The sequence below is a fragment of the Dreissena polymorpha genome, chromosome 7 (genome assembly GCF_020536995.1).
Source record: "Dreissena polymorpha isolate Duluth1 chromosome 7, UMN_Dpol_1.0, whole genome shotgun sequence".
Taxonomy (NCBI): Eukaryota; Metazoa; Mollusca; class Bivalvia; order Myida; family Dreissenidae; genus Dreissena; species Dreissena polymorpha.
In genome coordinates this window covers 68216288-68241635 of record NC_068361.1, presented here as the reverse complement: position 1 = coordinate 68241635, position 25348 = coordinate 68216288, and the positions used below count along the sequence as shown (strand labels likewise).

The 25348-nt window shown below is 36.6% G+C and overlaps 2 protein-coding genes across 2 annotated transcripts; one reads left to right on the top strand and one right to left on the bottom strand.

Annotated features, from left to right (window-relative positions):
* The first annotated feature begins 7210 nt into the window (after positions 1-7210).
* Positions 7211-16759, top strand: LOC127837527 (uncharacterized). Its single transcript, XM_052364693.1, has 5 exons — positions 7211-7357; positions 8379-8453; positions 8710-8835; positions 11291-11443; positions 12418-16759. The coding sequence occupies exons 3-5, from the start codon at positions 8726-8728 to the stop codon at positions 14078-14080; spliced, it is 1926 nt and encodes a 641-aa protein (XP_052220653.1). The 5' UTR covers positions 7211-7357; positions 8379-8453; positions 8710-8725; the 3' UTR covers positions 14081-16759.
* A 2949-nt stretch (positions 16760-19708) lies between these two features.
* On the bottom strand, positions 19709-20398 carry LOC127839795 (uncharacterized protein K02A2.6-like). The gene has a single exon (XM_052368182.1). The coding sequence runs from the start codon at positions 20396-20398 to the stop codon at positions 19709-19711; it is 690 nt and encodes a 229-aa protein (XP_052224142.1).
* Positions 20399-25348: the final 4950 nt, after the last annotated feature.

Sequence of the window (25348 nt, the reverse complement as noted above, 5' to 3'; positions counted from 1 at the left end):
ATTTCTAATAAAGGGTAAGCGCTTCAACAAGCGCTCAGTGCGTAAAGCAGGGTTTTAGGCCGTTTGTCTGCATCCATAAGACTCCATCAAACCTTCCATCGATTGACCTCTCGGTCAAGCTGTTGACGTTCACACTGGAGGTCCTCTGCAAAGCATGTGATATGTCTTTATCTGTGACAGACTGTACCATCGATGGAAAAGGATACGACGCTGGTCATCATCTGACAACGTTTCAAATGAAAGGTTACGTAATACTATTAAAAATGCACTATCTATTCTTAATTTGGGTGCATTTGACTAGAGTAAAAAGGCTACGCTTGCTTTCTTACTTTTGAATATGAATTCATTGAACATGTTTAATGTCCAAATAATTTTATGTTTGAATTCTCAAGGGGAAACCCCCCCATAGCCCTCGATTTTTTGCATTTTCGAGCGTTTCATTTTTCTATTTTTCATAATGATGTGCAGGCATATGCCTACACTGCTTACGCACAGCTACGCGCCTGACTTTCATTCATGGAATTCACTATTACGTTCACTTTTACAAAAATCTAAAATTTATTTCGAAACTATATTGTTGATGTAACACGGACACGGATTTTGCTAGCACGAACGAATCCCCCACAGTCACAATGATTGCCATATTACTAAACGATTGAACGATACCATAAGTATACACTCTTCTATATGTGAATGCCACTATATTTTAAGTAAAAGTACAGATAGGTTACTTAGTAGATTTAGTTACATTTTAAGGACAGGGCAAACAACTTTTAAGTCAGGGCAAGTGCAATTTTCTGACTGGACATAAGATTAAAAAGTTAATCTCGAGTGTTTGACACACGCTTAGTAACGTCAGTGTAAATGTTCTGTAGTTAAATATAGACGTGCACATTTTGTAAAGTCGTATACTTGACTGACACATGATGGAATTAAACTTTTATATTGGAATAAATGCATACAATGAGTAAATGTAAACCCATTTCAGGACTTTTTCGGATGATCCCGCGGGTCCGATAGTCCGACACTTGTCCAAAGCAAACTATGCATAGTTTTTCACAAATCATAGCAAAAAATTCAGAATTAGCAAATGTCTGTTGTAGTGTGTGTTGTTTTTTCATTAAAAATTAAATTTAAAATACAATTTTACAAAGCAAACAGCCAATTTTCAGGTTTTGCATTTTCTCTCCCCCATATTTACGAGGAATGCAACAGGTTAACAAGTTAACTTACTGTACAATCGGTTTACAAGCTAAATTTTCTAGAAAAAACTTTCTTTATTTTTTTTTACATAAATTAAAAGCATGTTTAATGGAATAAATCATACAAAGTGCATTTGAAAGGTTAGGCATTCTAGACGCAAATTAACGATATCGCCTATTAAACAACGTGCCACGCCAATGATGGGACATTTGTCAATCAACTTCAATAAACCAATAATTCATTGTTATGAAATAGAGATGATGTTTTAATAATTGGCATAAAAAAAAAATTTGTCGCAAAACTTTAATTTTGGATCAGTTGGGAGTGGGATTTATAGGCTATAATTGACAAATCTGTATAACTTGCGATAACAATCAATAAATTGTGTCTTAAGTCTGCTTATTGGATGTTTTGTCAACAAATCTTAATGAGTGCTCGCCAAAATAAAGTGTACGGAAATTACAATTGTATCAAGATGATCATTTGTTGAAATCAAATATTATTTACTGTCAACAAAATTGTTAATAAAGGGAGGGAACTAGTAATTAAAGGCACAGGCACAAGGCATAAGTTGCTACCCTCCCCCCTCTCTGCTGCTCCTTTCCCTCCAGTTGCTACCCCCTACAAAAACCTCTAAATTGTCAATTTGTTATACAAAACATAAAAACAAAAATTTTAGAAAAGAAAAAACTTTTTTAACTTTTCAAATGATGTCTCAGTTGAGATTGAAAATTTTACCTGGCATGGCATGCATAAATTGCATGTACAGTCCAACCCCTCTTAAGCAGCCAGTCAAGGGAAACGGTCAAATTGGCTGCTTAAGCGGGGTGGCCTCTTAAGAGGGGGTTGGGTCATAGGGAGTCTGGAGTTGATGAGTGCATGGCCAACTGTTCATTTTTTGCATAAACAAAATGGTAAATATGTGTACATATACTAAACAATGTAAAGACTTAGAATAATTTTATTTCTTCCTTTCTAAAATTAGCTATAAATCAAAGTTTTCAGCAAAACAAGAGGGCCATGATGGCCCTGTATCGCTCCACTGTTTTTTCTTTGCGAAAAAATGTTCAATGCGCATGGGTTGAAATGTACTCAAGCATGTGACTTTCTCTTTCTATCCCTCGTCCCACTGGGGGTTTAAAGTTGGAAGGGTGAGCATTTTTATACATGGAAAAAGTTACTACCGTGTTAACTAAACAGACTTAAAAGCCCGGGAATTGTTGAACAGGTCCTTTGCTTATAACGTAGGTACATTTATGTCTTCAAAAGATATTGTCGTTCTTTCTATGTCACATATTTTTAGATGCTGAAGATCAAATCTACGCATTTGATTTGAAACCGATTCACAAGACCCATAGGAATCAAAATGCCTTAACCCTTTACCAAACGACACATTTTGGACTTTCCCAATTTGAAAGAGGTTGCAGACGTCAATTAAATTAAAATGGAATATGAAGGAAATGATCAGGTAGGGTAGAAATCATTGTGATAAATGGAGAAATTGCTCATCAACCCACACATCCCTAAGACCAACAGGCCTGAGAATATTATGATAATCTAAAGATTATTTCTTTATATTTATAAATGTATTTAATTAAGTAATACATTTGACTTCTAAGATCAATTCATAACTTATATTAAGAAAATTATAAAATGGTCAGAATTATATATGGATTGTTGAGCAATTGACAATCATATCCACAATTCATGAGTCACGATTCACAAATGGAACAATGAATCATTAGTTATTAAAAAGCAGCATATACGATAGTTAAGAACATTGCACTTCATTAATTTCAACACCTTCTCTTGGATACAAAGTTTGAGTTTACCGTGCAGTATCATATATTGACTTTTCTTGAAATACTTATGTTCATGGAAGTTGTGTTTTTAAAATCAATAACATATTATTAAACTGGTTTAAACACTACAAAAAAGACATGAAATTAACTTGTCATCCAAAATATTTTCATCCGGATATATGGTCACTTTCGACATATTTAAATAAAACCCGACTTTTTTCAGTTTGTAAGAAAAACATTCGTAACACATGTTCTTACTTCAATGCCTTTGTAAGCAGTCACCATCTGACCTAAAATGGCACTAAATGACAGGGTTTTATCTCATGTTTTCAAGATATTGATGTTGTTGTTGGTCACAGCCAAACGGCCGCAGTAATCTCCACTGGTAAACGTCATTTGTTCAGTTTTGTGAGCCCCGGGGCCGGGTCATATTTGAGCCCAGGGGAATAATTTGAACAAATTTGGTAGAGGACTATTAGATATCACTACATACCAAATTTAGTAGCCCTAGGCTCTATAATTAAGAACAAGAGGATTTTTAAAGTTTGCACACATTAGGCCTTATTTAAGCATATGTTCATTTTTGTGACCCCTGGGGCAAGGTCAAATTTGTTCCCAGGGGCATAATTTGAACAAACTAAGTAGAAAACTATTATATGTCACTACCTACCGAATTTGGTAGAAGTAGGCCCAATGGTTATGGACAAGAGAATTTTTTTAGTTTGCACAAAATGGGCCCAATATAAGCATATGTTCAATTTTGTGACCCCTGGGGAACGGTCAAATTTGATCCCAGGGGCTTAATTTGAACAAACTTGGTAGAGGACTATAAGATGTCATTACATACCAAATTAGGTAGCCCTATGCCATACGGTTATGGACAAGAAGATTTTAAAATTTGCACAAAATAGGCCTTATATAAGCAAATTTTTGATTTTTTGACCCCTCAGGGCAGGGTCAAATTTGACCCCAGGGGCATAATTTGAACAAACTTGGTAGAGGACTATTAGATGTCACTACATACCAAATTTGGAAGCCCTAGGCCCAATTGTTATGGACGTAAAGATTTTTAAAGTTTTTACAAAATAGGCCTTACATAAGCAAATTTTCATTTTTTTGACCCCCGAGGCAGGGTCAAATTTGACCCCAGGGGCATAATTTGAACAAACTTGGTAGAGGATTATAAGATGTCACTACATACCAAATTTGGTAGCCCTTGGCCCAATGGTTATGGACAGTTAGATTTTTAAAGTAAGCACAAAATAGGCCTTATATAAGCAAATGTTCAATTTTTTGACCCCCGGGGCAGGGTCAAATTTGACCCCAGGGACATAATTTGAACAAACTTGGTAGAGGACTATAAGAAGTCACTACATAGCAAATTTGGTAGCCATAGGCCCAATGGTTATGGACAGGAAGATTTTTAAAGTTTGCACAAAATAGGCCTTATATAAGCAAATTTTCAATTTTTTAACCCCCCGGGGCAGGGTCAAATTTGACCCCAGGGACATAATTTGAACAAACTTGGTAGAGGACTATAAGATGTCACTACATAGCCAATTTGGTAGCCCTAGGCCCAATGGTTATGGACAAGAAGATTTTTAAAGTTTGCACAAAATAAGCCTTATATAAGCAAATTTTCAATTTTTTAACCCCCCGGGGCAGGGTCAAATTTGATCCCAGGGGCATAATTTGAACAAACTTTGTAGAGGACTATAAGATGTCACTACATAGCAAATTTGGCAGCCCTAGGCTCAATGGTTATGGACAAGAAGATTTTCAAACTTTGCACAAAATAGGCCTTATATAGGCAAATTTTCAATTTTTTAACCCCCCGGGGCAGGGTCAAAGTTGACCCCAGGGGCATAATTTGAACAAAATTGGTAGAGGACTATAAGATGTCACTACATACTAAATTTAGTAGCCCTACGCCCAATGGTTATGGACAAGAAGATTTTTAAAGTTTGCACAAAATAGGCCTTATATAAGCAAATTTACAATTTTGTGACCCCCCCGGGGCAGGGTCAAATTTGACCCCAGGGGCATAATTTGAATAAAATTGGTAGAGGACTATAAGATGTCACTACATACTAAATTTGGTAGCCCTAGGCCCAATGGTTATGGACAAGAAGATTTTTAAAGTTTGCACAAAATAGGCCTTATATAAGCAAATTTAAATTTTGTGACCCCCGGGGCAGGGTCAAATTTGACCCCAGGGGCATAATTTGAACAAATTTGAAAGAGGTTCAAAACATGAACATTCCTGAGAAATTTCATCAGAAATGGACCAGTAGTTTAGGAGAAGAAGATGTTTAAAGAAAAAGTTAACGCACGGACGCACGCACGCACGGACGCGCACACGACGGACACAGGACAATGACATAAGCCCCGCTGGCCTTTGGCCAGTGGAGCTAAAAATAATAAATAATATTCATCTTTCTAATCAGCATCAATATTTTCATCATCAGAATCAAGTCAATGAAAAAGATTCATTCTCATGATTCATTGTTTACAATGCACGTTGTATGGGAACAGTTGTGAATCAGTTATGCGTGAATAACTCCTGTGTCACTATCATTTGATAATTTCATTGGTTTATTGCAGTTTTATGGCTTTGTAATAGTCTGATCCCGGAAAAGCACGAGTTTAGAAAAACCCACTAATCACCCCGGTACAAACAACGCTGGTCCATTAAATCAACCAATGATAGCTTACTTTAAATAATAACGGTTGATGCGGTGTGATTTTGAAAGAATTATAAATGGGTGATGTTTGTTTGTACCAGCAGATTAGTGGGATTTCCAAAAAGTTGCTTTTTCCGGGATACATATATACCTACCGCATGAATTGGTCCCGACAGTGATCTTCTTCACGATAAAATCGTGACAAGTTACTACAGTAGACTCTCTGTAAACCGGACGGTTTCGGGACCGGCCTGATCGTCCGGTTTTCAGAGAGTTCCGGTTTACCAAGAGTATGCATATTGCCGAAATATACATGGTATGCATTGTGTACAGAATCACTTAAAAATAAAACAAACCATATACATTTACATGTACCATGTAATAACTGTACGCAGGTACTGATGATGTTAATTGCATTCTTAAAAATGTGTTTTTAATCGATTAAAAGCAACAACAAAATCCATACCGACTTGTTTTGATTATTCCCAAAGTGAGCTGGAGGCTGCGACATTTTAGATGCGTTCGAAATTAGTAAACGGCAATGAATGAATTTGCATACAGATGGACGGATATTTAACAGTCATATTTCTAACAGTTTATTTTACAAACAAACAAACAACCATGTCAGCGTTAAAAACATGGCTACAAGATCTTTTAAAATACCTGAAAAGATCACAAGAAAGTGATCGTCGCAACGGCATGCATTAATTTTTTAATTAAATTGTTCATCATAGGCGATAATAAATAATTAATAAAACGATCAAGTCAATCACTTTTTGGTGTTACCGCGCGTCTATTATAGCCGTTCACAGTTTGTTTTACATTACTTAATAGGACTCCCATAGCGCTGTAACGACTTGACACCTTTATGGTATGTTTAATCCGATTATCGATAATATCGCGAGCAAAATGTGTGACACCGCACTCGCTGTGCTGACTAGGTATTGTTATTTTCACGCCTCGGGCATCTTGAGAATTTAGACCGTCCGGTATACTCAATGTATTTTACGTTGAAAATGACCAAATTTACGAGATACCCGTCCGGTTTCCGGTTTTCAGAGAGTTCGTTTTATTCAACATTTTTTAACAAAGAAATAGAAGGAGAAAATACGGGACTGGCCCGACCGTCCGGAATCGGGAGAGTTCCGGTATTCAGAGTGTCCGGTATTGGCAGAGTCTACTGTAGTTTCGGTTTCGGTAGAAAGTTTGGCGCTGGCTCAACGCGTGTCGTGTACAGTCTTTTAACAATAGACTGGTAACCTTTTCGGTAGTAAAGTAGTAATATAAGCCATGATGGCGACCATTAGACACGAGCCTCTCTTACGGAGGAGATGTATCACGATTGCCGCATTTTATCATCGTGCTGATTAGATTGTAACGAGGACGTTGAGCATCAAACTGTTATACGCACTTTTAAGACAGTAAGCAGATAAACCAGTTTTACATGAAACAACGACAATTTATTTAATAGCGTAATTCCGTTTGACCAACAAGTAACCAGCTGACTGATCACGTGGTTATGTCACCTGATTGTGTGGTTTTAATTTTTCCCGTGAGTGGGTGGAAACTGCGCATTTGTATTGAAATCCGTGGTATGAAGGTCGAGTTCAGCATATTTGCGTTTTAAGTAAAGGACACATGAATACATACTCCAATTCATCCTGCTTCGTAAGTACACTGTTATATTTTGATAGTTCTTGTAGATAGTAGAAGTGTTTACTGTACAATGTCACGTGAAAAGCGTGCGTGTATTGATTTTTGGATAAAAACTTTGTAGCACAGAGAATATGTAGATCAGTTGATTTCGGCTAAAAGTTTCGTTGTTCTTTTTAACTTTTAATTGGCCGATAATTGTCATAATGTGTGATTTAAATAGTATGATTCAACAACTACAAATAATAAATTATAAATTAATAATCTCTTTTCCAGTTTTAGTAAATAATAAACAAAAAGATCAAACGGTCGCTTTAACCCGATAACAACCCGATAATCCACCGCTTATTGATTACAATTTGCAAACTGGCTGTCAAAATGTTTATCACACATCACGCTTCAGCACTACAGAGCCTAAACCGCAGACTGGAAGTAAGTATCGATTTTATCGCCGTTGCGTCGGTGTAATTTTGCCAATGTACATGACTGACTTACTCGCGCAAGACCACTCATATGAGGGAAATTCAACATTTGGGATGCAAAATTGCTGGCCGCTGGCCGGAGAAACGGGGTTACCGCTTAAGAGGGGTGCATTATATCGTGTTTATCGACGGTCGCGGCACAGACCGGCCGCCTACACGGGGCGACCGGCGATGAGGGGTGACCGGAAGTAGTGGTTGGACTGTATACAAATATTTAGATGGGCTTGTGCAATTAAGTACCAATCAATTAAAAAGACCAATACTTCCCTTTTTGAAGATAAAACGACTCAAAATTTCCCAAATTTAGGAGTGTTCGAGATAATTTTTTCTCACTTGGCATGGAACCTGTAATTTTCTAAATTGGGCGAAAATATCGCTGATGTTTTGACCTAGAAAACAATTGTGGTCAGTATACTCTTAAACTATGAGTCAGACCATTTATTTGTAATAAATTAATAACCAGTTTAAGATTTGTTCGCCGTGTCTTTTGAACTGACAGAAACCTGGATGTTTGCAAAATTACTAAATGAGATATAACATGTTGTGTATTTCAGAACTAGAACGTCAGAGTTACCGTGTTACTGTGGTTACGTGTTAAGTGACGCGCAAATTCCTGCAAAGACCTGCTGGTACTGTTTGATTGGGTTTTTACTGCTTTAGTCTTCTGCATTTCCCGTTAAGTCTGGCGTGTCAATTTGCCAGAAATTAAGTCGTTGTTATTTTTTTCATTAATAATTGCAATAAATATCATATTCCTTAGATTTAACATTGTTAAAATATACCGGGCATGTCTACATATGTACTGATTTGTATAGCATGAAAGTTGATGTAACTTTTAATGTAAATGTACATGTAAGATGTATATTAGCTTATTGTCGTTTTCAGATGAAAAAGATGAAATATGGCGACCAGATGTGATGTTCTTCAAATCGGAAAATTCTTTAACGAGATAGAAGGGGGATACTTTAATGAGATAGTTGGGGAATACTTTAATGAGACAGATTTACTCAGGTAATTTGTTTTTGTTAAATTACCATTATATATAATGAGAAATGTAAGGCGTAGACAAAGGGGCAGAGAATTGACACTTTCAGATTGTAACTTGTTAATAGTGTGTGATATAACTTGAAGAGTGTTATCTTATTATGAGTGTTATTGCTCTTCCTCCTCAAAGTGGGGCATAAAGCATCAAACCTATATCTCCATCCAGGCAAAATATTGAGGATGTACAAAGTTTGTACAGGTTGGCAATTCGGCTGTTATGTATGTGTCCAAATCACATTTTAGCAACTATAATTAAGAGGTATAATCTTGAAACTTTATTGGTTGACCTAAATGTATTATCAGCTTTCTTATTTTTAGAGTACTTGCAATTTCTTAATTTTTAGCTTTATTTAAATTTTGTGAGATTTTGGGATACTATGAAGTCCGGCGTATGTCCAAGAATGACGTGTGTCCATCTTAGAGTTTTAAAATTCAACACGATATCTCCTTTAAAAAAATTGTTCTTATTGTTCTGGTCTGTTTATATATTACGACACGGGGTCCTAAACGGGTTTTTAAAATGAAAACTTACAAACAAAATCGGAAATTGCAAGGCCCAGAGGTATAGAATTTGGTATGTAGCATCATAAAATGGTCGTCTACACAGTTTGTTCACATGATGACCTGGGGACCAAATAGTTTTCGTGTTTGGAGTTTAGCATCATCTAAAGGGTATTTATTACCAAGTTTATTGATATTATGCCCCTGGGAAGAAAACCTGGGTTAACATATAATAATAACATATTGCAAAATGAATTTAAAATTCAGAGGACAATTTAGTCTCAGATCTTTGATAATTAAGTATGTAATATCAGATATTGGTCCTCCACAAAGTTTATGCAAATCAAGCATCTAATGCCAAAACTGGTTTTGCACCAGGGGCAACATTATGTATATTGACATAAATAGCAATATATATATATATATATATATATATATATATATATATATATATATAGAGAGAGAGAGAGAGAGAGAGAGAGAGAGAGAGAGAGAGCGAAGAGAGAGAGAGAGAGAGAGAGAGAGAGAGAGAGAGAGAGAGAGAGAGAGAGAGAGAGAGAGAGAGAGATAGAGCAGAGAGGAGATAAGAGAGAGAGAGAGAGAGAGAAGAGATAGAGAGACTCGAGACTGAGATCTTGATAGATATCGCGCTTCTCTCTCTCCTCGAGTATCGCTCGCTCTCTCTATCTCTCGAGCTCTCTCTCGCTAGAGAGGCGATATAGTAGAGATCTAGAGAGAGAGAGAGAGAGATCTCCTTATACTAAATTTGGTAGCCCTAGGCTGAAACTTATAGGTATTAGGATCTCATTGAAGGGAATGTGGGATGTACATGAGCCATATTTTGCTTCAATCGTGTCAGAGAAACATAAGGTCAATTACACATTTTGTCTAGTGATTTTAATTTTTTAATCATTGTGAAGGAAAAAGATCTCTCTGCCAAGTTTTAGCAAAGGATGAGGAATATTTCTTTAAGTTAAGCAGAAGGCTAGAGCATATAAACTGAGCTGTTAGGAATGATGATATCAAGTGATCTGCATTTTTAACCACACGCTGTAAACGCATGCTACTTGTCTACATACCCTGTTGTTCAACCTGTCTTTGCCTTTCTCTAAAGAAGTGTTGGTTTTTGTTTCAATATCATAAAAGAACGCAAAGAGCAGGTAAAAAGAATTGATAACATTTAATCATCCAAAAGCCACCTTTTAACTTATACTCAAAAAGTAATCATAGTGTCATAAAGAAGGGTGTGAGTAAACATGATGTAGCCGTTGGCACTACTAAAATTGATGGCCGTCATCCTTCAATAAAGCTGAAAAATTAGAAGATGGATCACTGATACTGATCAGCATGGTATCAAGCAACAAAACCTAACAAACACAATAATATCCGTTTCGTATCGTTTATCAATTAACACTAAATACTTACAACACACAATTTTCTTAACTTAATTAACATGTAACACAATCATCAAGCAGCCATTTCAAAGGGCGTCACTCTACTACTGTATCAGAACACTGTCGAAAGAGCATTAAATGATAGCTTAAGGATGGAGGATGGGAAAAATATAAAATGGTTTACTGCATTTAGTTAATTGGAATTTTAACAGGTCTTAACAAATAAATAATGCTTGCTGGAATCGTAATAGAACCATGCATGTTAGGAAGTGTTTGTTAAAGATTGCATTGAAAATTAAGGCGAAATGAATTTTTCCTAGCTCTGTGTACAAAGTGAAGTTAGACAACGGGGGGGGGGGGGGGGGGGGGGGGGGGGGCATATTTCTTGGCCTATCCCTGATTTTACAGAAATGGACAAACAGGGGAATGTGAGATTGAATCGTCACTCTGTGGTGTTTCTGTTAGCAAGATATAAAACACTTTATTCCTTTGAAATATCAGGTTATTAATGCCGTATGCGTTTCCAGGGATTACATAGAGTGTAAAGAAACAGAAGGGAGGCTAGCTCAGGAGTCAGTGACCAATGCTGCTAAATATTATTCTGCTGGAGAGGATGTGGACCTACATGGAAAAATTCCTGGCATCAGTGTTGTCAAGTCCGAGAAACCTAAGTCAGGAAAGTAAGCAAACCTCATTCATTAAATGCTTTGCTATGGAATTAATTGAGATTCAAATGTGCACTATATACCGATCAAGTTTTTGTCACCATAAATTATAGTTTGAAGGGATTTATTCAGAATCAAAAACATTACCGCATGTGATGTTATGAAAATGTTTCTTTTTTGTTACATTATTTATTTTCTTTATTTTGTCTTAGATTATATGTACTTACCTTATTTTTAATAAACTCAACTTGTCAATCAGCAAGTTTAAGAAATGTTAGGTGATGCATTTGATTTCTCCCATCCATTTCCCCTGTTTTGAAATTTATGTTGCATACATGTCTGTAAAGTAGGGGTGATGATCTAGAAACTGTTGCCAAAATCTAGCTGACAATTAAACATAATAAGCAACATTCACAATTATCTGATTGTAAAACACTTGTTGTTAAACAATGATCCAATTTCTTGTTACCATTGTAAGAATTGTGTATTTCATTACAACCATTTGCATGTTTTTATTCCCCTGGTATCAAAGTTGACCATACCCAAAAGGTCACATTTTTTAAAATGCACACAACAAAATAAAACTTTGACATCATCTTTGAAAACCGAAGCCCCTGAGTTTTTATATTTAGTATGTAATATAAGACATTGGTTTGGTCTTCTATGAAGTTTTTTAAAGCTATGTGCCTGTGATCAAAACTTGCCATGCTCATGTTTGTGTTAGATGACAAGGCCCATTGTTGTAGTTTTTGGTCACAAATAATAGTGGCCCTGTACTTAGTTTGCTCAATTAATGGTGCTAGGGACAAAATTGGCATAACATGTGTGCCATTTTGTGGTAATGTGAAATGTCTATATAGGTACGTTCAAATTATACAACTGTTGTCAAAAATAGTGCAAAACCAGTGGTCTTAAATGTTTTACCACTGAGTTGTAGTTTCTTAGGTGAAACTTCAATGATATCAGAGTCCTATTGTCATTCTTTTCAGCTTTGGTCTGAAGGTCTATCCAAGTTCACCATCCGTTGTTCTTGCAAGCCGTTCTGGATTGACAGTGCTATATCCATCACTTTATACAGATGAATCTGCAAATGATGAGAGGTCAACACCAAATCTTTTTTGTGATGAAACAAAGGCGCATTCAAAAGCTATCTTTGGACGTCTAATGGCGGTGTCCAAGGAACAAGAACCCTTCATTGATCTTAATGAACATAAGGCTAAGAAACAAGACTCCGTTGGACTTAATAAGCTTGAGACTAAGAAACAAGACTCCTCCATTGTACATAAGAAGCATGAGACTGAGAAACAAGACCCGTCTATTAGTCTTAAAAAAGATGAGATTGAGAAGCAAGACCCTTCAATTGATCTTAAACAAGATGATACGGAGAAACAAGACTCCTCCATTGGACTTAAACATGAGACTGAGAAACAAGACCCGTCCATTGATCTTAAAAAAGATGAGACTGAGAAACAACACCCGTCAATTGATCTTAAAAAAGATAAGACTGAGAAGCAAGACTCCTCCATTGGACCTAAAAAGCATGAGACTGAGCAACAAGACCCGTCCATTGATCCTAAAATAGATGAGAATGAGATACAAGACCCGTCCATTGATCTTACAAAATATAAGACTGAGAAAAAAAACCCGTCCATTGATCTAAAAAAAGATGACCCTTCCATTGGTCTGAAAAAAAATAAGACTAAGAAACAAGACCCTTCAATTGATATAATCAAGCGTGAGACTGAGACACATGACCAATCATTTGAATTCTTCAAAATTATTGACAAAGTAGGAAGTTCAGGACATACGTTTAAACTCTTACATTATGTTTTTTGTGCTTCCTTTTTGTGTTTTATATTTTGTCCGATGTTTTCAAGTGCACTCCCATTAAGAATGGATATAAGTACTTGCACGAAAGGATTACCTGTTTCCATTCCTTTGCATTTATTTCCAGGTTATGATTACACTGTAAGCATTGGAGGGCATGAAGTAGGTGCATGTGATATGGTTGCGTCTATGACATGCTTTATAACACACACCTTTGACGGTGGATACAATTTCGCTGAGAATGCTTTGACCTGGAATTTGACCATTTCTCAAGTCTCATGTGACGATTTTAATGTCACTGTTAGAATCACTGGACAACATAATGTTCAGAGTACTCACTTAAACATACTTGGATGTGATACACAGAAATTAGATGATGGAGGTCCAAATCCAGTAAACAATGTGACAATTGTCCCTTGTAAGGCAGGAAAACCAGTCATTATCAGTTTGCCACTGGACAATGGTAATGATTATGTCATACGTACTGGGGATATTGACATTGGGGCCTGTGACATGATGTTGAGCCACACGTGTTTCCTTAAAAGCAGAACATATTTAGGGAAGTTCTGTTTCTCTGGGGAGGGTATTCTATGGAATTTGACCGTTAATGAAATGTTGTTAAACAGTATACATGTCTCTGTAGTAGAAACTGGAACGAACCCAAAGCATAATGTCACATTTAGGATACAAAAATGCAAACCACCGAACATGTCTGAAACTGAGACTGTTGGTAATTTTAACTTTGCACATGGACTTTTTGTTTTGTTCTGCATTATTGCAGCATTTGCACTGTTGATTTGCTGTGCTGTGCGTATTTTTGAATAAGCATTCCTTTGGAACAACACAATATAATTTCCCTTATGGGTCTGGTAACAATAAATTTATGAAGAAGCAAAATAAAATTGTTGACATTAATAGTCCTGATTCCATACAATGGATTTTTCAATGATTTGCTTATGCAAAAAATGAACTTGTTAGATTCACCCATGGTAACAATAAGTAGAATGCATATCAGTTTACAATGAAAAACAATCGTATTAAAATAAAAAGTAAAGAAACAAAATTAGCATTCTTGTGAAAATTCAGGTAAAAAGTAGGTTTGCATGAGAGTGAATTCTTTGTACATTATGATAGAGATGTTTGCTAAAATGTATTGAACTGATTTATTGTGCCCTACCGGTGAAACCGGAGGGGACTTATGGTTTGCGCTATGTCTGTCTGTCCGTAAGTCAGTCAGTCTGTCACACTTTTCTGGATCCTACGATGAGTTCTTCATATATTTTCATGAAACTTGAAACATGGACAGACGGCAATATGGAGATTATGCACGTCATTTAATTGTGTTCCTACGTCAGGAATTCTGGTTGCTATGGCAACAAATAGACTAGAAATACTGCTAAAAATGGCGGAGTTTCACCGGTAGGGGACCATATTGCTTGGCAATAGTCTTGTTAGTTAATGGATTTTACAAAACTTCTTAATGTATACTGATTGTAGTGGTATTGTTATAGTCGGAAATTATAAACAGATATACGTTTGTTTGTTGTTATCGTTAGTTTTTAGCTCACCTGATAGCTCAGATGAGCTTTTGTGACCGGTCTTTGTCCATCGTCTGTCCGTCCGTCCGTCCACATTTGTTCGTAAACACTCTAGAGGCCACATTTATTGCCCGATCTTTATGAAACTTGGTCAGAAGCTTTGTCTCAATGAAATCTCGGTCGAGTTTGAAACTGGGTCGTGCCGGGTCAAAAACTAGGTAACTAGGTCAAAAAAAGAAAAAAAACTTGTAAACACTGTAGAAGTCGCATTCGCAAATGGTCCCGATTGGTAAAAAAACATGGCTGCCAGGGGGTGGGGCAGTTTTCCTTATGTGACTAGAGAGAAACCTTGTTATAGAACACTATGGAAGTCACATTTTTTGCCTCATCATCGTGAAATTTAGTCAATACATTGGTTTTATTGATTTCTCGGACAAGTTGGAAAAAGGCTCAGAACGGTTAAACACATTTTATAGCTCACCTGATTGCTCAGGTGAGGTTTTAGGATTGGTCTTTGTCCGCCGTCAGGCCGTCCACATTTGGTTTGCAAACACTCTAGCATTCAATTTTCTTTTCTCAAGCATTCTTTATCAAAGTTGGTGAAAGATCTCAGTCAAGTTGCTAATGAGCAAAATCACATAATTAATGCCATAATTATTGCCCTTAGATTGTCCAAATTTTCGTTATATTATACAAAATCCTTGTAAACACTCTAGAGGTCACAATTTTGTTTCAGATTTTATGAATCTTGGTCATAATATTTATTTTTGTAAGCAAAGTTTGATGTTTGGTAAGGGGGGTCAACTCCAAATATAGGTCACCTGGTAAAATCTTACAAAAACAAAAAACACTTCATAAGCCAGAGTTTTTATTCAATAATGATGACTTGACCAGGATGTTTGTCTGGACAATATCTAGGTCAAGTTTGACGTTTGGTAAAGATTGAATTAACCGACTCCTCTCAGGTGAGCGAACTAGAGCCATCTTGGCTCTCTTGTTTAAATACTTTTCTGGCTGGTTAAAAATTCTATGTAAATGTAATAATTGATAGATTCACCATCAGATATGTGTGTAATAGTGTTGCTCACATTAATCAAATGATTGTTGCAATCCATATATGAAAAAAAAAGTTAAATGTATCAACCTAAAATTTATCAATTTAAAAGCTAATATAAATTGTGTGCTCCACTTCAATGCTACCTTATTTATCTTTGAAGTGTTTTAATGTATCCTTATGCAATTATTAAAGACATAAATTATGAAATTGCAATTTAAAAAAAAACTTTCTATGAATATACGAGGCCAAAACTGTGCCAAAAAGTTTTAGTGCACTCTGGAAACTCTTGTATTTTTCATACATCAAATTGAAAGTGATGTGTTTTGTTTTATTTTAAAGAAGTTTCATCCTAAAATATATCCTATGATTTATTTAATTTGTGTAAACATTTGTTCAAAGCAAAACATAGTGATTTGGTATTATGTATGTTTTTGGAAAAGCTGAGATACGTACATTGAAGTAAAGGTTATTTGTCAGTGGTGTGTTATAACTTTTGCATTGTGTAATGTACACGTATTTAATGTACATTTATAATGCTCCCCCCCCCCAATTTGTTTTTTTTGGGGGGGGGGAGCATATAGTCGCCGCTTCGTCTGTCCGTGTGTGCGTCTGTCTGTCTGTCTGTCTGTCTGTTCTTGCACATTTTTTGTCCGGGCTATTTCTCAGCAACTAATGACCGGAATTCAATGAAACTTTATTTGGAGCTTCACTATCAAGAGGAGATGTGCATATAATCAGCGGGTTCTGGTCGGATGATTTTTCACAGAGTTATGGCCCTTTGAAATTTTCTATAAAAAAATTATTGTCCCCCCAACTACTGTGCCGTCAAGACGTTTCCTTTTATCTGAATATATAGCGCAATATTGTGACAAAAAAACCTTTGGGGAGCATCACCCGTCTCCGACGGTTTCTTGTTGTTTTGTATAATATTTTTTGTTGAAAAAAAATAGCATTAGAATAATTATATATTAATTGTTGAGTTATTTTGTTCTTTTATGGCGAGACATTATTTTCTACTTAAACAAGATGTGTTTGTGAAACTCAATGTCCCCCTATATGATGTTTGACATTGTAGGATGACCTTGACCTTGTGAAGGATGACCTTAACCTTGACCTTTCACCACTCAAAATGTGCAGCTCCATGAGATACACATGCATGCCAAATATCAAGTTGCTATCTTCAATATTGCAAAAGTATTCATAAAATAAGCGATTTGGGCCACATATATTTGACCTCTGACCTTGAAGGATGACCTTGACCTTGACCTTTCACCACTCAAAATGTGCAGCTCCATGAGATGCACATGCATGCCAAATATCAAGTTGCTATCTTTAATATTGCAAAAGTATTCATAAAATGAGCGATTTTGGCCACATATATTTGACCTCTGACCTTGAAGAATGACCTTGACCTTGACCTTTCACCACTCAAAATGTGCAGCTTCATGAGGTACACATGCATGCCAAATATGAAGTTGCTATCTTCAATATAGCAAAAATTATTGCAAAATGTTAAAGTTGGCGCAAACAGACAGACCAACAGACAGACCAACAGACAGACCAACAGACAGACCAACAGACAGACCAACAGACCAACAGACAGGGCAAAAACAATATGTCCCCCACTACTATAGTGGGGGACATAAAAGTCTTATCAGAAAATGCATGACTTGTAGGTCTGGTCATAAAGTGGTGCTCTCAAACATCTTTTCGAATTATGAAGTTGGGTAAAAAATGTCCATGCCACATGGTCTCAAAAATGATTTATATATACTTACATAGCCAAATAACTTCAAAAGTATCATCTGAACTCACATGGCCCAGATGTTTGGTGTTTGATACATAACATAGTATGACATTCCAAGTTTAATTGGTATTTACCTGATGGGTAGCATTTGGTCCCAGAGGTTTTGTATTGGTTATTAAAATTGTTTTTGGCATTCTACCTAGCATTTTCTAATTATGTCCCTCGGATCAAAATGAGCTTTATTTTTTGGGTTAATTGTTTCTCTTATAACTTTGTGTACAGTGTAAGCATCTAAAACTTCAAAGTTCGTTCAAAGCATGTACTTGTGGTCGAAATTGCTAACAATTGGAAATAAAACACAAAAAACGTAAATTACAAACTTTATTTCAAAGTCAGCATTTATGCCGACAACCTTTTAAAAAGATAGTTCCTGTTATATTTAAGTGTTTATTATATTCGGTTTTAGCGATTATAAAGCATTTTTGTTGTTGTCTATAGTATAACTGTAGTAATTGGTGAACTCATGTTTAACGTTTTATAAATTGACAGCTGTGAATATAAACACGCTTATGTGCAATTGAGAATACATGATCTATCGCCGCTACCAGTTGATAAGAAAAGAACGTTTCCCAGAAATATCAAATATAACCTCGCTGTAGTAGCAAGCACTATCAACGAGGTTAGGCAGCACACGCGTGATAGTGTATTGGACCTTCGTTATCCCACTGTACTTGTTGATCCGATGTAATTTTATTTTCCCGCATCTATTAATAGCCTCAGATTATGAATGGCCTGTGCTGAGCAAAAATACCACGTGATTAAGACGCAGCAGAAAGTAGATTATTTTAATCGTTCGTAAGCATTCTCTTCCGCGATACGTATAATGCAAACATAGTTTATTGATTCTTTCCTATATACGTTCCGTTAAAAAATATTCCATTTAACACGATGTTCACAATATGTTTCAAGTGAACAACTAAACACGGAGATATTCAAGTTTGAAAAGTGCTACGTACGAAAATTTTCCAAGTGTACAAGTTAATAAAAAAAAATAAAGTAAGAGGCCATTCTAAGCAGTATTATAAGCGATCTATTTAATATATCCAGAAAATAGATTTCAAGCCATGTTTTAAAATCTAACATATATGCATGTACACGCTACTGCTAAAGGAAAAAAACAATATAAGCGAATTTAAATTATAAAATATGTGTTACAAACTAAAGGATTACTAGACTTTTATCTTAAAACTATGTTATTGTATACTCTGTGATTTTATTGCAATTTTCATTTCGACCAGTTACTAAATATTTAAAGATAAACTTTCTTCCTACTCTTTATTAGCAATTTTACATCAAACAAACGTATTTATGTGGCATTCATGTTGTCCATCTAGTTTATAATCCTTAAGCTTACTAGATCAATTATATTACTATAAGACGTACGCGGCAGTTTAGTTTTACGCAAATTAGTTTTGACTATAACACCGGTTGTAATGTTCTATTGTTCTAAATGTTAAGTATGTATTTGATGCCTAGACCCGTAAAGGGATAGGTTTATACAAGACCCAAGAGGGATAGGATTTTAACACGTTTATTCGCTATGACTATCCAAGAGGAACTACTTACGAAACAAGCATATGAAAAACAGCAAGCAATCTTATTGGCCGAGTCTGGTTGTAGGCGGGGCTTATCAGTAGGCGTTGCCAGACCGCTGATCATTACATCCCTCCATTAATTTAGAATTAAACATTCAGACACAATAATGAAAACACAAGAAGTAACCAATTCGTATTAAACTTACATAACCATATAAAATAATATATTAATCGAAACACTTCATATGTTAGCTCATCAGTTTTTAATATATTAAAATCATCTATATGTGACTGTTTTATATTCAAAATATATTGGTACTGCATATAAACAATGTTCTTCTAGAGTGCATGAATCGATTTGATGATTATCAGGCTTAAACTGTTCATGTTGTTCTCGTGAGAAATTCCGATGTTTAACTAACACTTTTTATCACTTTTAATGAAACACATATTTCACAGAATTATGGACTGATCAAATTAAATCATTCAACATTCATTCACATAATATATTTGTTTTCAGTCCTCAAAACGCTTGGCGGTCGACGATTCTGCCATTGGGACCGTCGGCGTCGGGATTGTGCCGCCGTTGTGGACGTTACGTCGTCGGTCCTGGACGTCTGTCTGTACTGGTTTAAAATGTGATGCATCGCGACGAAACTGTTTTCCATTGTGTTCAACTGTGATGGTAAAGCCATTCTTTTTGATGAGTGTCCCTGGAGTTGGGTTAAATGGCGTATCCAGTTTATGACGCGGTTTCTGTCGTATCAAAACGGTATCTCCGATTCTGAGATCCGCAGGTTTGGACTTCCGTTTGACGTCTGCGTTTCGCTTTTGGTTGCGTTTTGCAAGTGTTTCCCTTTTTCGTATTTCATCGTCGTTTTCTGGTTTGCTGTATGTAGGAATTTTCGTTTTAAGTTTTCTGCCGAACATGATTTCTGCTGGTGAGCGACCTTTGCTTGGATGTGGGATGCTGCGGTAGTTAAGTAGGAAATTGCACAGTCCTTGTCGTAACTGAAATCCTTCCGTACAGGCCGTTGTTAAGGCTTTGATGAGAGGTTTCATGAATGCTTCCGCTGTACCGTTGGCTTGTGGATGCAACGGCGTCACTCTGTGATGTTGAAATCCGTACTTGATAGCAAATTCTTTGAAGTTTTGACTGTTAAACGGTGCGCCGTTGTCAGATTTTACTTTTCTTGGAATTCCCATCAGCACGAATATTGCGTCAAGTCGATATATGACTGATTGTGATGTTATATTTCTGATTATTTCGACAACTGGGAATCTGGCGTAATTACAGATAACTACAATTAGGTACTCGCCATTCGAGAAAGGACCGCAAAAGTCTATCGACACCTCATCCCACGGTACGCTAGGTAGTGGACTTATTCGACTGGTTCTGAGTTGTTGACTGGTGACGCTGACATGCACGGAATGAATTGTTTACATACATCATCGACAAGTTTATCCATGTATGGAAACCAACATGTTTCTCTGAGTAGAATTTTACATCGGACTCGACCTTGATGGCCTTCATGAGCTAGGTTAACAACTTGGCGTTGCATACTCTCTGGTATACACAGTCTTGCACCGCGGAGTACTACATATTTGTCATTTATCTTCACTGAGCTTAACTCATCCGCCAGAGCGCGGTATTGCTGGTAGATTGCGCTGTTTTGCACTGACTGCTTATGCCACTTGTTTTGTGATAGGGCGTTAATTACCGAACATACTACTTTATCTTTGCTGGTCGCCTCTGCTATTTCTGCTAATGTTAGCGAATCCGGTACTGCCGAAATTGCCAGAAAGTTCACGTAGTCTTCGGTAAAACTGCTTGCGTTGTTTGTTTTCACTGGATGCCTGGAACAATAATCGGAAATCATTTGGTTCCCTGGGCTATATTTGACGTTGAAGTTGTATGTGGTTAACTTTAAGCGCCATCTTTCAAGTCGAGCAGATTGTATTTCCTTGGTATTGTTGAAAATTGATTCCAGGGGCTTATGGTCAGTGATTAATGTGAATTTTGATCCGAAGAGATAGAGATGAAAGTGCTGGCAAGCAAACACAAATGCCAGTGCCTCGCGTTCGGTCTGTGAATATCTCTGTTCTACTGGTGTCAACGCGCGACTGCTGTACGAGACGATCTTATTTTCCTGTATCAATATTGCTGATAAGCCTACGGGGCTAGCGTCCACCCACACTTTTAAGCTTTTTGTGGGGTCGTAATAGGTCATGACTTGGTCGCTGGTTAACACTGTCTGAAGACAACTGAATGAATTTTCCTGCTCATTAACCCATTCAAATGCTTGATTCTGATGTGTTAGGCGGCGTAATGGTTCTGATATGCTTGAGAAGTCATTGATGAATCTCGATACGTAATTGGTCATTCCAAGAAACGACCGAACCTCTGATGCATTTTTCAGCCTTGAGACATTTTTAATAGCCTCTATTTTCGTAGGGTCTGCAGAAATGCCGTCTTTTGCTGATTATGTATCCATAGAATCGTAATGAAGATTGGCCGAATTTGCACTTGTCTTTGTTCAATGTGAGGTGTTTCTCTCGTAGTCTAATCAGAAGGGATTCGAGTCTTTCATCGTAAATTTTATTATTCGGATCATGGCATATACTATCATCGGCAATGTTTATGTACAGCTAATGCCTGAAATCGCTTTGCGAATTTCGTTCTGGAAGATTTCTGGAGCCGCATTCACGCCAAAATTTAACCTTTTGTAGCGGCGTAGACCTACGTGTGTAGCAAACATAGTCATGTTTCTCGATTCAGGCGCAAATTCGAGTTGATGGAAACCGTTGTTTATGTCCACCTTCGAAACAATCGTGGAGCCATTAAGTTCCACAATTACGTCATCTATTGTTGGTGTCACGTGTTTTTCTCGCATGATCGCCTGATTCGCCTTTCGCATGTCTACGCACATACGAATTTCGTTTGGTGCATTTGGTTTCGGGGCAACAACGATGCTGGATACCCATGGCGTCGGGCCGTCTACCGTTTCAATGACGTCAAGGTCTTCAAGGCGTTTGAGTTCCTTCTCCACCTTTTTTCTGATGTTAAACGGAATCCGTCTGGCCGGTTGTGCCGTCGAAATGACTGTCTCATCAATATGAAACTTGATCTGTGTGTCTTTTAATTTTCCGAGACCCGTGAATACGTCGGGGAATTTCTGGAAAAAGTGTTCATAATTTGAGTCACTTGAAAGCGTCTTGATTACAGGTATAATACCAAGATTAGTGGCAAGTTCGTATCCAATTAAATTGTCATTATTTTGACGCACTTCGTGAAATGTTGCACTCGTGAATTTGTTTTTGCTTTCAACTGACAAAGTCCATTCACCTTTCATGGCAATTGGTAGTGTCTGTCCAAATGCGTACGCCTCAGTCTTTGATGGTCTTACTTGCAAGTTTGGGTTCATTCTTGAGAGTGTGCATTGATGATGTTAAGTGTACTTCCGGTATCTACCAGGAATGTAGCTTGAGTTCCATTTACTGTCAGTGTCACTTTTGGCAGTTTTGAAGTCGTTATTTTATTAACTGAAGTCCGAACGATACTTCAGGGTTTGAGTCCGCTTCAGAGCCACTTCCGGTATTTTCATGAAGTTCATGGACGTTTGAGTGAGCGAAGCGACGTTTTCTACACACGACTTTAAAGTGGTTCATTTTGTGGCAGTAATTGCACTCTTTTCCTTTTGCTGGACAATGTGTGTTGTGAGGATACTGACCTCCGCAATTTCTGCAAACTGTATTTGTTTTGTGCTGTCCATGTCGTTTTTGATGATGTGTTTGAGGTTTTCGTTTTTCTTTTTGCCTCGATGGAGCGTTTAGTTTTCTTCCAATTGACCTAAGCTTGTTGACGTTATTTTGCGATTCCTTGTTCCCATTTCCTTTGCCTGTCTCTCAGCGATTTCCATAGTACGTGCCATTGTTAGAACATCATTTAATGAGTTGTCTTCTTCCAAGCATTTAAGCCTTAATTTCTGTGACACACATCATTTCACAATTTGGCTCTTTATTTCTCCGTCTTTGTCTAAAATCTCACAGTTTTCGGCCTTTTGTCTCAACCTTGTAACAAATTGGTAGATGCTTTCTTTGTGTTGTTGGCGGAGATTACTGAATTCATACCTCTCGAATTCTTTGTTTATCTTTGGATTGAAATACTCCGACAATCTCTGTTTTGTTTGATCATAATTTGCGTCATCGGTATGTAGCTCAAAAGTTTGATAAATTTCAAAATCTTCGTCACCTGCGTAGTGTAATAGTAGTGCTTTGCGCCCATTCTTTGAGCCGATGTTCAGTGCGACGAATAGATTTCTAAGTTTTGCCACATATTTGTCCCATCGAACACCGAGGGAGCTTTATTCCACAAAGACATCAAACTTTGCGTTGCCAGACCGCTGATCATTACACCGGTTTCGCAATAACTCTATGCTTTTTTCTGATATTCGAATCAAAACGGGATGCATATTCAATAAGGGAGTGATACCAAGAAATAAAGTATTATGAAGCAAAGACAATAGATTAACAATTTGTAGCCCCTATATTACACAATAAGAATCGACTATCATCCCCACGAACACACACACCTTTTGTATCGTATGATTTTAACAACATGCATGAATCTCATTAAAAACAGTTAATACTTCTTTAAATGAAAATGTTTGTGTCGCAAGTAAGAATTGTTAAAAACGGATAGCTTTCCTTCAAATTAAGCAAGTTAAGCAATTTGTTATCGATTCATCATATGTTTAAAACATGTCATCAAAATTTATTTGTTATATATAAAATATAATAAAACCCGTGCGTTTCATGTTATGCTTAAAAATAAATCCGAACACTTTTATAACTTTAATTTATCAAACAACCGCTTTAGATATACACTTTTATCCCATCATCAGCCGTGCATTGTCGAAATAAACCTCTGTGGAATAGTCATATTACTCGGAATCAACTATAAAGTAATCATTTTTAGTAAAATCCAATCAGATTTAACAAAACAAACAATTTGACACCAAGATGTAATATATTTTAAAGGCAAAATGCAACACAAAAAGCAAAAAAAACAAACATATTATTTACAAATATTAAGTGCGCGTACGCATGACGTCATTGTTAACACGTAAAAGACAAAAGTCATATTCTTTCCCGCTAAAGCTGCAGTTGTTTAGTGTTTTTTTCCCCATTATTTCTTTAAAATCGGGGACGTAGAGGAATGATAAACAGAACAACAGGTTAGTTACTGATCTTTTTGTAATATATTAGGCTCTGCACGATTAAAATAATAAAATAATGTTTGCTTAAAATAACTTTGGGATTTTCCGTGTAGTTCTATTTTCCTATTCTATTTTAAAGAAATAAGTTACGACTAAGACAATTGATGGGATAAATCGAATACTAGGTCGGTGCCGAATAAAGTGAAGTTTATTTTGCGAGGCTTAGACAATCTTAACCACGAGCCTTGGCGAGTGGTTCATATGTTCGGCACCGACCTAGTATTCCCTTTGTTGTAGTGTTGTTTGAGGTCATTTACCACATACCAGAATATATAATGAATTTAAATTATTCATTCACGACGCTCTGATACGTCTGAACCAAGTGCGGGTGTGGTTGCAACTTGCCGCACCTGCAAATAGTAATATTCGAATTGTATTAATTTGTGTTCACTAACCTTATTTTTCTCTGACCAAGTTGATTCGGAAAAATCTAACATTTTGTTTATTTCGGTAAGCAATTGATCTTAAAAAAACATTGATGTACCCTAAGGCATTTACAGGCTGGTCGATCGTTAAGAAAAATAGCTGAACACGCGCTGGTTCCACACGTGCAACCCATTTATAATACACACATAACGTCAGAGAAAACGAAGGCATGGAAACTTAAATCTTTCTACCTAAATATTTTTAAATCCCTATTTGTATTTTTGTGACACGCTGAAATACTTAAGAAATGACACGCAATCACGTGCAGCATAGGGGAATTTGATAAGGCCAATATTCTGGAATGGGAAATCACAGCCTTTAAAATATAAGTATTTCATGGATTCTCAATAAGATATATTCGTCTTACATTTGACAGAACAATGACTCGCATTATATTGAGCGAACAGGATCGGATATTCATTTATTTAGTGCATTTTCAGTCGTGATGTGT

Excerpts from the sequence above, each read along its gene's own strand:
- LOC127839795 (XM_052368182.1), bottom strand. The coding sequence starts at position 20,398 with ATGGGAATTCCAAGAAAAGTAAAATCTGACAACGGCGCACCGTTTAAC.
- LOC127837527 (XM_052364693.1), top strand. The coding sequence starts at position 8,726 with ATGGCGACCAGATGTGATGTTCTTCAAATCGGAAAATTCTTTAACGAG. Across the intron at positions 8,836-11,290 it reads AATGAGACAGATTTACTCAG|GGATTACATAGAGTGTAAAG; the intron begins GTAATTTGTTTT and ends ATGCGTTTCCAG. Across the intron at positions 11,444-12,417 it reads GAGAAACCTAAGTCAGGAAA|CTTTGGTCTGAAGGTCTATC; the intron begins GTAAGCAAACCT and ends CATTCTTTTCAG.